The 13,969-nt window shown below is 37.7% G+C and overlaps 2 protein-coding genes across 2 annotated transcripts; both read right to left on the bottom strand.

The window, feature by feature from the left end:
- Nucleotides 1-2,707: 2,707 nt before the first annotated feature.
- On the bottom strand, nucleotides 2,708-4,519 carry LOC143576298 (uncharacterized). Its single transcript, XM_077060420.1, has one exon. It carries the CDS (start codon nucleotides 4,517-4,519, stop codon nucleotides 2,708-2,710), a length of 1,812 nt encoding a protein of 603 aa, XP_076916535.1.
- Nucleotides 4,520-6,677: 2,158 nt separating this feature from the next.
- LOC143576296 (3beta,22alpha-dihydroxysteroid 3-dehydrogenase-like) lies at nucleotides 6,678-10,404 on the bottom strand. The gene is made up of 8 exons (XM_077060419.1): nucleotides 9,877-10,404; nucleotides 8,813-8,962; nucleotides 8,476-8,730; nucleotides 7,814-7,900; nucleotides 7,508-7,586; nucleotides 7,321-7,427; nucleotides 7,101-7,219; nucleotides 6,678-6,799 (listed from the first exon to the last, which is right to left on the bottom strand). The coding sequence occupies exons 1-8, from the start codon at nucleotides 10,387-10,389 to the stop codon at nucleotides 6,697-6,699; spliced, it is 1,413 nt and encodes a 470-aa protein (XP_076916534.1). The 5' UTR covers nucleotides 10,390-10,404; the 3' UTR covers nucleotides 6,678-6,696.
- Nucleotides 10,405-13,969: the final 3,565 nt, after the last annotated feature.

Raw genomic sequence — 13,969 nt, 5'->3', positions numbered from 1 at the left:
CAATGAAAAGAGTTCCTGTGAAGACAATGCCCAAGATATTTATCTGGCTTTCAACCGTTGGTACTACGACAATCGTACTGGCGAGGCCGTTATTGTTTGTGGTCGAGGACTACAGACTGAGCTCATCAAGATAATCGACCCGATGTGGTTGGTTAATTTATCAGAGACAGACAATGACGTGCTATACAGGAAGCAAATTTTGTTTGAACGCCAAGAAGATTACGACCTGGCTATGCAATTCCAACGTGTTGTTCGTGTATGCCATGAGCACGGGATTCATAGTTGCAGAGATTGGCAGACAAAGCGTTTCAAATAAGTTAAAGACAAAGAGCTCAAGACGAGGGGGTGTCTGTTAGTGCACGGTTTTGCGTCTCGAGTCTTTGTAATTATCGTTAAATGTTTATTTGATTATTTTAATGTAATATTTAATGTTTGTTTATCTAATTCGTTATGTCATGTCTAGTTCGCTAGGAATGTTAGCGAACTAAGACTAGTTCGTTAAGGTTAGGTCTAGTTCGCTAGGAATGTTAGCGAACTAGGACTTTATAATGTACTCCCTCCTGATTCGTTAGGGGATTTTAACGAATCAGGGGGTGGTTCGTTAAGTTAATTAAGTTATTTAACGAAGGGGACTCTGGTTCGCTAGGGGATGTTAGCGAACCAGATCGTCTTCTATATATAGTGAACCACTGTTCACTTGTAAAAAAGTTAAAGTTTTGAGAGAATTAACATTATTCAGAAATATTTAAAGTATTCTCTCTCTCAAGCTTCACATTAATCTTATATTGATAATATATATATTATATAACAATCAAACTGAGGTATAAAAGAGTTAGATCCGTATAATCAATATCAACATATAGATCTGAATCAGATCTGAGTTATTGATTAGAACGAGTGTTAATCAGGGGATCAAACAACATATGAAGCCATTACGTCATTCTTTGCTTCATATGTTCCGTTGATCTGTCCCACAATCAACATGGAATCCACACGGGCTTCCAAATGTTTAACGCCAAGCTTTTTGGCTATTCGTAAGCCTGCCAAGAAAGCTTCATACTCTGCCTCATTGTTAGTACTCTTTAAGTCTAACTTTATGGCGTATGTAAACTCATGGCCTTCGGGATTGACTAGCCTGAGGCCTGCGCCAGATCCCTCACTGCTTGAAGCCTCGTCCGTGAACAAAGACCAAATCTGTCCTAGTTCCGGAGGTGCTTAGGTTTGTTGCTCAATCAGACATTCCTTCTCTTTATGTTGCGGGACTTCAGTGACAAAGTCCGCTAACACTTGTCCCTTAATTGCTGGCCTAAATTTATATTCTATTGCATGTTCACCTAGCTCAATGGCCCACTTTGCCAATCGCCCAGACAATTCTGCCTTGCTGAGGACGTTCTTGAGCTAATATCCAGTTAAAACGTTGATGGGATGCCCCTGGAAGTACCTGCGGAGGCGTCGGGCAGCATAAACCAATGTTAGGACAAGTTTTTCTGACATTGAATATCTTGTCTCCGGGTCTGACCGTGTTCTGCTGACCTAGTAAATCGGTGTTTGAACGTTTTTTCTATCCGTCCGAAGGATAGCCCCGATAGCAATGTCTGATGCTGACAAGTACATCGTTAGAGGTTCCCCCACATATGGTGCTGTCAACGTGGGCAATTCCATCAAACATTTCTTAACTTCCAAGAAAGCTTGTTCCGCTTCCGCGGTCCATCTGAATTGTGCTTTCCTGAGGCAATTCCTTAGTTTTGAAACAAAAGGATAGGATTTGGCTGCATGATTCGCCAAAAAACGATTCAAAGCAACCAAACGACCATTTGAGTGTTTGAATTTCTTTAAGGGAGGAGGGAGAAGGCATGCGGGCTACAGCTTGGACTTTATCCGGATTAGCTTTGAAGCCCGCGCCTGTGACAATTACTCCGAGGAACTTTCCTTCCTCCATTCCAAACAAACATTTAGCTGGATTCAGCTTCATGTTGCTACTTTTCAGGGTTTCAAATGTTTCTTCTATGTCCCTCAACATCTAGTCTTCCTCAACACTCTTGATCACAAGATCGTCCATATAAACCTCCAAATTTCGACCAATTTGACTTTTAAACGCTACGTCCATCAACCGCTGATATGTGGCTACTGCATTCTTTAATCCGAAAGGAATCATTTTGTAGCAAAATGTGCCTTGATCAGTGCGAAAAGCTATTTTATCCTCATCACCAGCGGCCATGCGGATTTGATGATAGCCTTTGTAGGCGTCTAAGAAGCATTTGAACTTGAATGGTGCCACAGCATCAACCTTGAGATCTATTTCTGGTAATGGATAACAGTTTTTGGGACACGCCTTGTTTAGATCCTTGAAATCTATACACATCTGCCATGTCCCGTTACTTTTGGGAACGATAACCGGATTGGCGACCCATGTCTGATATTGGATTGGTCGAATGATTCCAGCCTGTAAGAGGTCCTGAACTTGCTCATTCATTGCTTTTGTTTGTTCCGGACCCATCTTACGTTGTTTTTGAACAACCGGTGGAAACATAGGGTTTACCCTTAATTTATGCTCCGCAATGCTCGGCGGGACACCATTCATGTCCGCGGGTTGCCATGCGAAGACGTCAATGTTTTTTGATAGCAATTGTTTCAAGAAAGTCTGTACTATCTCAGAGATAGCAGGTCCAATTGTTACAGTTTGATCAGGAAACTTCTTGTTCAAAACTCATTTCTCCGGTTCGGTCCTCAGAGATTGTTTTGGAATCTTGCTGGGTTTTGAGCTTTCTGTAGCGAAGCAATGTCGATTGACATGAATTATTGCTACGCCGATGCTGGTTGGAACTCCTACCGCACCGTGAGCTGTGGACGGGTGAGCATTGAAATCTCCAATTGCTTCTCGCCCCAGGATGATATCATGTTTTGACGTTGCAGGTAGAACTAAAAATTCAACCTCCTCAGTCCTTGAGTGAACTCCATCGCTCAGGGTGACTGGGAAATAAATCACCCCACGTGGATGCATTATTTCCCCTCCAAATCCTGATACCGGAGCATGGATGGGTTTTAACCTTTCTTTATCTTCGTCATCCAGTTGCTCAAAGCACTGTTCGTACATGATGTCTGATGTACTTCCAGTGTCAAAGAACACATACTGAGAACGATAATGACCAAAAACGGCAGTGATAATTAGGGGGTTCTTGTTATTGGGACCTCCCTTGACTCTTGGAAAAATCACCGGTTCGTTTTTCCATTCCTCTTCATCAGATTCTCTTCTCTTTCCTCCCACCTTTTGTCCGCCCTGGATCATATGGACGTTCAAGTCCTTGACTTGCTTTTTGGATGGGCCCTGGTTGTCCCGTATTGGAGCTTTACTAGTCCCGGGCCTTCCATCTTTCACCAGGTGTCCAAGTTTCCCGAACTTCACAGCCACCTCAATTTCACTTTTCAAAGCATTACACTCGTTCGTATTGTGACCAATGTCATTATGATACGAACAATGTTTTTTAGCGTCAAGGAACGACCTCTTTGTGAGTGGCTGTGGCTTCCGGAAGTTCACGTTCTCTGTGGTGAGAATTTCAGCAGGAGTTTTTGAAAGAGGAGTCCATCTGTGAGGACCTCGATTCGAGGGTCCTGTTTTATTCTTATTGCCAATGAGAGATCTTGCATCAAATGGTTTTGATGCTTCCGTGTTCAGCTGAAGTCTTGACCAAATTGGGCCTTTTGCCTGTTTATTGGGTCGTTGAGTTTGAAACTCAACCTTGAGTTTTTGTTTCGGACTGTTATTCCCCAATATTTTCTCGATGTTGGCAAATAACTTTGCTGCAGTCATAAGGTCGTCCCACTCCTTTGGCATTCCATCCCTTCCAGTGAGTGTGCGTATTAACTCGTCACACTTAACATTCTTGCGGAAGGCACCGCGAAGCATATCCTTGCTTATCCCACCAATGTTCAGACTTTCGTCATTGAACCTGGTAATAAAATCTTCAATGGATTCATTATCCCGGCGGACAACATCCAGAATCTCTGATTTGTCACGCGTATGATTCTTCTGTTGGCTGAACTGTTGTGAGAATTTTTTCACCAGATCATCCCAACTAGAGATTTGACCATCAGGGAGTTTTTCGAACCATTCCCTCGATGCCCCTGTTAGTGTCAATGCGAACATATAACACCAATAGGGGAGCGTGCATCCGCTCACACCACCTACCGCCATGAAGTTCTGCAGATGATCGCTTGGATCAGTCATGCCATTGTATCTACCGACCGTTGTAGGTATCTTAGCGTTGACAGGAAAGGGTGTTGTCTCAATACTAGCTATAGATTTTGACTTCTCGGCAAAGGCTGTCGGACGGTATGGCTTGGTGATATCTTCCTCAGCATCGCTGTGATACTCGGTATGGCGGACGACGTCACGCGGACGACTGCTTCTTGCCCTCGAACTCATCATGCTATCACCCGTGTAGAAACTGTAGTCTCCCGGGTGATAAGTTGAGTCATAACTATCATACTCATCGAAGTGGGAAGGCATCCGCATGTCCATGCGAGGACGGGGGCGTAACCTTCGTGGTTCAACAAATTCTTTTTCAGTTTGCTGACTGTAGCGGATCTGACTCCCCCTCACCGTTGGAGGAGGAGAAAGAGATCTCCGAGGAGATTTTTCGTAAGTCAGGGTACGAGCGTGGAGATGTGCATTCCGCACTCTACGCTCGTACTCCGCTTTCAGGCTCTCTTGTTATGCATGAAACCATTCTTCCGGAGACAGTAGTCCGCCGGGTCCGAAATTATGACGATGAGACCTCGCCATATCAGAATCACCGGAATCATCTTCCAGATCTAATACTGAACGAGTTTGGTGAGTCTCCCTCATGATTCGTCCAAGGTCACCTAGATTAGAGCCTTCTGGAGCCGTAACATGTCCTAAATCAGTAGGAGTCGGTCCAGTTGGCGTAGTGACACGCTCCAGGGTACGACCACCAAGTGTTGCATCAGTTGCTCGTAAGAAGTAGCTGTACTACGTGAAAATATACTAGAAGGAAAACCCTCAGGTGCTTCAGTATTAATGACACGTGATGTTTGTGCAAGAGTTCCCGTCGGCCCCTCAGGAAGTTTACTCATACTTGAACCGGAAAACCAACGAAAATTTATGTTGTTCTAACACCAAAACGCATGACGCCAATGAAGAAACACGGAGGCGATCCCCTGGTATGGGTCCCGGATCCGATGAGTCCACAGGGTAAAATACGACAACTACTAATACGGTATGAGTACAACTTCCCAAAGTCTAATGACTGGAACCTACAAAACAGACACCGTGAGTCTCGTTACAGGAAGGACAAGAGGGGGGTCTTCCTGTAACCACCCTCCGGTGTGAGAATCAGTAACGTTCGTAAAGGAGAAAGTACTGAAGTAAGCAGACTAAGTGTAGTCAGAGTATAAGTGAGTCAGAATGATTGTGAGTGAATGAATGAATACCTCATGCAGGTTGACGTGGTATTTATAGCCGAAATATCAGGAAGATGATGGGCCAGCTGTCCTCTTCTAGAAGGCCTTAATAACTGCTTGGACGCGTGTCCTTCTGTGAAAGGTTAAGCTATACGTCCCATGTGCGTGGGTATAACAACCTGGACACGCGTCACCTTACGATAGGACGGGTTGCACCCTGGCCATGTGCACGGTTATAACAACCTGGCCAGGTGTCCTTTGTTCATTCGTAAATGAGTCACGTATTCTTCAAGTAACAATCGTGGACATTCTTCTAGAAGGTAGTTAATTGGTGACAGCTGTCCCGTTGGCATTGCCTTCTGGTCATTTTGGCGGGCAAACGTCATGTCTTGCGGATGACTTCTGAGAGTGCCAAGATGCTTCCGCGCATGGTACGAGGACGTTCTTCCTCTACTGTGATATGCGGGTGATCCATATGTCCCGTGGGTGGTATATGAGGAGCTCCTCTATGACCCGCGGATGGTACTTAAGGGTATTTGGTTCTTTTTAATACCCTACCTCTATACTTCATAATAATAAAAGTATTTCTTACATACAAAATCGATTGAAAGAAGCCTTCGGGTGTAACCTAACTCATAAAATACTCTTCTAAATTTTTCTATCCATATACAGAAAGGGTGTGTCAAAGTGATAAATTTTGTGATTGGTTTGTCACCAATATCTAGAGGAAGAGGTTGTATTTATCATTTTTAACTTAATATATTTTGTGTGAAAAATACTTGGAAAAGTTTTATGAAGTACGGTGTTGTGAAATTTGCTAAAACTATACACGCACTAGCAAGTGACGGTCTTAGTACGTGTTTTGGTGTGAGATGTTATGAAGTGACAAGGTGTGATTTAAATTATTTAAGTCTTCCGCCGTGTTATGCATAAACCCAAGTCGTTGATTCGGATTTTAAGTTGTGACATCTGTTTTGACCGGTTTCATGGCCAATCCAACCCGTCTGTTTTGGAAAGCTTACGGGCTCTTTCTTTACTTCTTAATTTAGAAGAGTGTTTTTATTTAATCCTATATACTTACATCATAATGTATATCATGTTAGCTTTCTTAAGGCATTGGATACACATAAATGTTAATGCAAGAGAATGAAAAAGATTATTGATATGATCTTGCAAAATTATATCGCCCTAAACGTATGAAACATTTTAATCTTCAAAATTATAACCCATTCTCTTTTTCTTCTTTTTTTTCTTGGGGGTATTTTACTCTTTGCATCACTCTACTACTACATTACGACGCTGCACGATGATAGGATACCGCTTTTGTGTCCTTGTCGTCGGGAAAAATACCAACTTATCTTCTTCTGCTGGTATCCAACTGAAAAGAAAATTCAATTTTAAGCATTTAAACTTTAGTTCAAAAATGAAACACATTTTAAGTACTAGAAAATAGATGGACATTTAATATATAAACAAAAAAAAATAATGGAAATATATAATCAATTTATGTAGAAAACTACGTAAATCGCGTAAACATGTGTACATGTTTAATTATGATAACGGCTATACATATTACATAGTCAAGACTATGTAGCAATAATTATGTGGTTTTTGTAATTTTCAACCTAGAAATAATTATTTTTTAAACATGTTCCCTGCTTTTTATGTATATAAGTTACCTGAAACGGGTGATGAGATGATGAAGAAAAACAGATAGTGCGACCCTTGCTAGCTCGTAACCTGGGCATCGCCTTGGTCCACCACCAAAAGGCATAAAGTTGGTCAGGTCCGAAGTTTTCTGTTTACATAATTATATAAAACCAAAGATTAATTTACAATAAGATAACATGTTAACATGATACATCTATTGTTTTCAAATAAACAGAGATAAATGAAAACCTGCCATCTCCAAGGGTTGAAAACACGAGCATCCTCGAAATTGTCTTGACCAAGATGAACGGCTCGAAGAGAGGCAAACACTTTTGATCCTTTTGAAATTGTGTAATCTATTTAAAATAAAAACAAAAATCAATAATTGAATTTTATGTAACTATACACTTAATGCATACATAAAAGCCAGTCATACCTTTAATCTTGACGTCGGACATTGCTCTCCTAAAGACACCACTAATTATGTTGGAGAGCCTCAAAGTCTCGTTAACAACCTGGAAGAACAGCAAAACATAAAGATCTTGTTTTATTTATATCTGTTTCATTTATTTTTGATTGTATGATTAATTCATTCTAACAAATTTGTATTAAATTATATAAATAAAACCCATAACATTTTAAAGACTATAAAAAAATGTAAATTCATGTATGTTTAAAAATGAATTATCATTGTCTAGTTAAAATGAATAATTTACAAACACTATATATTTAGGGAACTTACACATTGTGTGAAAGGCATAGACTTGTAATCATCCCATTCAAGAGCCATCGATGCGCCTTTTTTCGTTCTAATTTCTTCATGTTCTTCCTACAAGTATAAGATTTGAAAATAAGTTATTAATAAAAGAAAGCGTATGATGTCGATTTAACATAAATGAAACGTGTTGCATGTTTGGTGTAGAAAAGAACTCTTGTACGATTTATCTATGGATGACTAACCAAACAAAATCATTAGTGAATTTTGTGTATGTTTAATCACCTACTTAATTATAATTTAGAACTTAAGGCCAAAATGTTCAAATGTCTGGGGTTAGTATCACTCTCACAATTCACATCAGATTATTTGATCAAAATAGGATATTGTGAATGTGGAGGCATTTGAGTCAAGGCCCACATACATTTGACCTATTGGGCTTGATCCTCTGTATACCTATAATTTTCTTTAACCAGTGGCTTCTTCTCTCTTAATTCCAATTTTGTCCTTAACTTATGACTTTTCTAACACATTGTCTACTTTACAACCTTTTCTCCAATTTGATATTTTGTCCATAGACTTTTCGAATAAATTTTGTACTTTTATTATAATGTACTTTGCAAAATAAAAAAAATCACAATATACTCAAGTTAAACATGTATGTCACAAATATATGATAGAACACAAACCTTAAGCTGAGCAAGAGCCGAAGGTGTGTCCGTGAGGAACTTAACCGCAAGAGTCATGGTGGTCGATGTGGTGTCATAACCCGCAACCAATAGAGACACCAGGAAGTCCACAATCTCCTCATCGGAGAAGGTGATATTATCACAATCACTATCAAACAATGCCGCCAACATATCATTCTTCTTCACTCCTTTTTCCCTTTCTACCCTCCGCTCTCTCACCACCAAATGTAACGCCTCCGTCACCCTCTTCCGTGCCTTTAAAAACATAATGTCATAACACATTAGTTCCAACATATATTTTTTCTTTATTTAATATAAAAACTGAAATAATGAGTACCTGAATAGCACGACGATAAGTGAGGGAAAAGAAGGGAATAGGAATGCAAAAGAAACCTTCGATTACAAGCATGTACTCTTTCCTTAAATTCTCCGTCCACTCACACGGGTCAATGCTCAATAGTTGTTTCAATGTCAACTCAAATGTTATCTACACAAAAGGAAAACAAGAGCATGTTGATTCATAATTGATGATTTACAACATTATTACATGTTTTTATTTTATGATTCCCACTTTGTCCCCCTTTTTAGATTTACACATGGAATGGAATAAACACAATGATTCGGCCTTCCATTACTTTACATCAAGTAGTTGGAAACTAGATTGGGATTGGGCACATGACCAAACACAACACTTCATCTTATGTTACCATTTAAATAATACTTGATGTACAAAGCATTATATCTTCTAAAAAAATATAAAAAAAAAAAGAAAAAATTAAAACCCTTATCTTCACTTTTGGAATGTATATATTATTTATTTATTTATTTATTTATTTATTTATTTATACAAAATAATATCTTAGACCAAAGAGCCCACATGAAATTTAGCTCTGTCAATCTGTCACAATCGATTGCACCTTGCTCCTAACTTTGGACTACTTGTCAAACTTTGCCAGTTTCAACCCGGGTTAACTCAGATTCGCACCATTCTAAACCGGAAAACTACTGTGTGGACTGTGGATGAAACCAGAAAAACCTTATCCGAAACCGAAAAAAAATATCCGAAACAAAAACTAACGGATGGTTTTTCTGTGTTTGTAAAACCGAAATTCAGTTCAATTTTGGTTTTGCATGTATCAGAAGTCAAAAAAACCGAACCAAACCAAATCAAATTTAAAAATTTCCACTTTTTTTTATTTATTTTAAGTAATTTATAAAAAATTAATAACTACGTAACCCATATCATTTAGCACAAGAAAAACATAACCTGAACCGAAAAACCAAAACCGAATGATTTCCATCAAAAATTAAAAAATCTAAGATATAATTTTTAGTTCGGTTTTAACCCAAAACCAATCCAAACCAACCCACGCACGCCCATACACAAAACCAAAAGATTACCTTTTTGGCTTCTTCCATGAGAAATATCCGTCCGGTCCAACTATCCAGATTCAGGCGAACCAACCGATCAATATCCACTAGCAAATGATCTTTAATAATAGTCGAATTAGCGAAACTCATCGTCAACGAATGCATTCTCCGGTGCAGACTCCCTCTCATGAGCAACAACGAGTGTTTCCCAACCAAATTTGCAATCGAACCAGGATAACTCGACTCGAAAAACCTCCCTTCATTCTGCAAAATAAACCGGTTCGACTCGGCATCAGCCGTAAACACGGTCCGCTCTCCGAACACATGCGTGGTAAACACGGAGCCGTATTTCGACACTCGGGTGTCGATAAACGGCTCCGGGTTCTCCGTCTTGTAGGCGGCGATTAACTGGAACGTTTCACCGATAAAAGGTAAGCCGATGCTACCCGGCGGAGACCCGGGTTTCCGCCGGGTGGCAAGGAGGAAGGTGATGATGGTAGAGAGAGAAAGAGTGATGATGAGAGAGAGTAGTATAATTATCATGATTGAGAGAGATTACAAGTGAAGTGAAAGTGTGTGGTTTTGAAGGTGTTTGTTTGATTCTCTCTCACACAGTGTGGTGTGGTGTGTGTGTTGCAGATGAAGCTGCACACGAATGGATTACACAGAATGTAAAAAGGAGACAATGAAGGGGAGAATGAATGAATGCGATGTCGGTATGATTTTGGAGGTTTTATAAACTTTTGAATTTTTATAGAATCTTTTTATTTATTACTCCATTATCATAAAGTTTTAGTCGACTCATTTTAGGTAATGAATTGAAAATCCCCAAAATGGTTATTTACTTATTTTATCACTTAAGTTAAAAAGTCAGATAAAACGTTTATTTGACCAGCTTTTTTAAGGATGTTTGTTGAAAATCATTTCGACTTGTCACATTTTTAATTATTAATCGATGTGATTTTCGGCCAACAAGACAACATCATCTGTTGACATGTTAGAAAATCTCATCGACTAGACGGGACTGTTTAAATAACATGGGGGAATCGACGAGGAAATGAACAAGTGACAAGTTATTGTTGGTTAAAAACGACGTGGATTAAGGATTGAAAAAGCAGGTTGACCGGATTTTTAATAAATATTGTTAGAAAAGAGGATAAGTAAATATTTGATTGAATTTAATTGGTAAAATGAACATTTTTCGTCATTAATTTGAAAAATCTTTCTAATTTAATTAAGTTGTGATTCTCCTTTTAATGCCATGCAATAAGTTTTTTGTTTTGTTTTTGAAGTGCGTAAATGCAATAAAGTTACTATTATAGATTATCTATTTTAGTTTTTTTTTTTGAACGGCCAACTAAGTAACGTCAGGTACCCCGTATGCGGCCCCCATTGGCTAAAGGTAGCCCGAGCCGGTCACTACACCAGACGGACAGAGCCCTAGCGGTCCACCTGTTGAGGGATTCACCGGATAAAACCCGACCCCTACGCCCGCCAAACGGCACGACAGCGAGAAGCCGGTAAAACCGGGTGAGATCAGGACTCGAACCCTGGCAAGCCAGGGTCATCCCTCATATCTCCCATATAAGTTGGTGGTAGTAAGAGGTTTGATCCCCCTACTTCTCACTTGTAAAGATTTTTTTAACATATAAAAAAAGATTATCTATTTTAGTTAAAAAAAGATCTTTTTAAAATATAAAAAATCTTATTTTAACATATTTCACCATCATATCACAAAGATATTTTAATTTAAGGCGTTATTAACTAAATTAAACCCGTTTAATGTAATGCCCAAAATTACTATTATGGTACTTTTCTGATAATTTATTTAGTTAAAAAGTTGATTTTTTAGATGGTAACAATAAAAATAATTTTAAACTAGTATGAATCGGTCATGTTTACGTCCTAGATTATCTTTTAAAGCTGATAACGATAATGATAGTTTCATTCTTCTTTCTGTTTTTCTTTTCTTGTGAACGGACGCCACTAAAGTATAGGTGCAAAAAAACCAATTCTTCGACCTTTACCTGAAACAATTTAGACCAGATATCAAGAAATTGGTTTGATCTAGGTTGAAACTGTCGTTTGAAACAGGATCTGATTTTCTTGGTAGAAGAACCGGTTTGGACCAGACCGGTTTGAAATCGTTTAAAAAATATTAGTTGTCAGCTAAGGCATATGACTGTTTTTTATTATCTTACTTCAATTTTTTGGACGTTCTATATACCATTTGGCCCCCATAAGTTAGTATAAAATACAATCTCAAAGGTTCAACTATGAGTATATGACAAATGAAAAGTGGCCAATCCTAATTATCCATTGGTGTTGGTGTATGCTCAAACCAAATGTTAATTGCACGCGATGGAAATCATATGTTACCGTTGTGAATATTTAACCAACAAATAGCAACCGGGAACGTTTTCAACAACTTGATTTATGTGAGATGTTAAACGATGTAAAATGTACTAGTTGCAAGAAATGTGGTACATTTCCAAATCCGAGTCAAGTCAAATATGAGAATCCATATAACAAAACATACCGGGCGTTAAAAGACACTCCCACTCAAGTGTCACACCCCAACCTAACGCGTAAATGTCAGGGCGTGAACTAATTGTTCACATATCTCAATGTACTATCATGCAATATTTAAAAATGACCATATCTATTAATTTAAATTAATTATCCAAACAATTTAAATAACAAAGTACATAACCATTAAAGTAAAGACAAATAAGTTCAAATTCAAAGTCTTAATAAATTTAAATCTTGATAAAGTTCTTCTAACTTAAAGCATTAATAAAGCTTCACCAATCTTGCAATCAGTTCAAACAAAAATCTACATATGTGTATAAAATAAAAATAAACTTATCAACTCAAGGTTAAGTGAGTAAAACATCAGTCAATTAATACAATATAATATGAAAAGAGCAAAACTGTCCTTATGAGATATACACTCAAGCCAATGAGCTATTAATGAGTGGGTTTTGGCTATTACGACGGTAGTATGATCATACTAATAATGTGAATATGATGGACCTCTCCAAATGCGTTCAAATTAACATATACCAAGTTAGGCAAATAATTGATAGCACACAAGGTTAACAATTTGCTAATGAGAATACTAATCATATATAAATAATGTAAGATACGCATATGTCCCCAAAACGATTAAAAATGAGTAAAAAGGGAATGTGTTGCTCACTTTATCAAATAAGCAAAGGAGAAAAAATTCTCTATGAAAGATAAATAAGCATCACGCTCGGCGAGAAATATCAACGGAAAATTCCTAAGAGTAATAGCGGAAACTAACTATGGATTAATATATAGATTTTAAGATTGATCGAGTGTTTGTGAAATAATAACTTGTTTAAATTATTATTTATTTATAAAGGTTATTTTTAATTAAAATTGTAACAAATAACTATTTATATAAAAATGCAATCGATTTGTTTATAAAATACTTGTACCAATAATTAATTTAACATGTTAAATAGCAAGATATGTTCTAAATATTTATTTTACATTAAAAAAAACTCTATTATAATTTTTATTGTTAAATCCTTTATTACGTTATTTACACACACACACACACATATATAAAGGGTTATAATATGAAGTGAAGTGTGCCTAAAAAGTGTAAGAAGTAATCTGGTGCCTTAGATATCTTGATTAGACGGTGGATATGGAAATTTGTTTTATTGTGCGGTGTGTTTTATTAGATCTAATGGTGAAAACACACTTCCTACACTTCTTAGGAAAAATCTACTTCTTATTATAACATTGCTCTATATACATATATGTAATTTTATCAAAGTGCGAAAAAACAACTAACTAACATGTTGGTTATGTTTATATATTAATTAATTATTATATTCATATGTATTTTAATGATTTAAAATAATTATTATATTATTAAAAAGGTTTTCCAAAAATAAACAGGACCGAATCGGCTGGGGGAGGCTCGATCCTGCACCCCAAGCCGGCATGAACTTGGAACACACACACCCAAGCCAACTGCGCTTGGCTGTTAGTTGGTAATAACATGAAATAAATTTATTATATACATAAAACAAATACATAATCAGATTATATGAAATTATAATCAGCCAAAACTTTAATTGTT

Source organism: Bidens hawaiensis, unplaced genomic scaffold (assembly GCF_021521415.1).
Source record: "Bidens hawaiensis isolate Kalapana, Puna unplaced genomic scaffold, B.hawaiensis_p1.1 tig00028050_1, whole genome shotgun sequence".
In the NCBI taxonomy this organism is placed as follows: domain Eukaryota; kingdom Viridiplantae; phylum Streptophyta; class Magnoliopsida; order Asterales; family Asteraceae; genus Bidens; species Bidens hawaiensis.
The sequence above is the reverse complement of the archived record's forward strand: the minus strand, read 5'-3'. Positions and strand labels throughout refer to the sequence as shown.

Coding starts and splice junctions, on each gene's coding strand:
- LOC143576298 (XM_077060420.1), bottom strand. CDS start 4,519: ATGGACATGCGGATGCCTTCCCACTTCGATGAGTATGATAGTTATGAC.
- LOC143576296 (XM_077060419.1), bottom strand. CDS start 10,389: ATGATAATTATACTACTCTCTCTCATCATCACTCTTTCTCTCTCTACC. Junction 8,963..9,876: donor TCATGGAAGAAGCCAAAAAG/GTAATCTTTTGG, acceptor CCTTTTGTGTAG/ATAACATTTGAGTTGACATT. Junction 7,901..8,475: donor CGGCTCTTGCTCAGCTTAAG/GTTTGTGTTCTA, acceptor TTATACTTGTAG/GAAGAACATGAAGAAATTAG.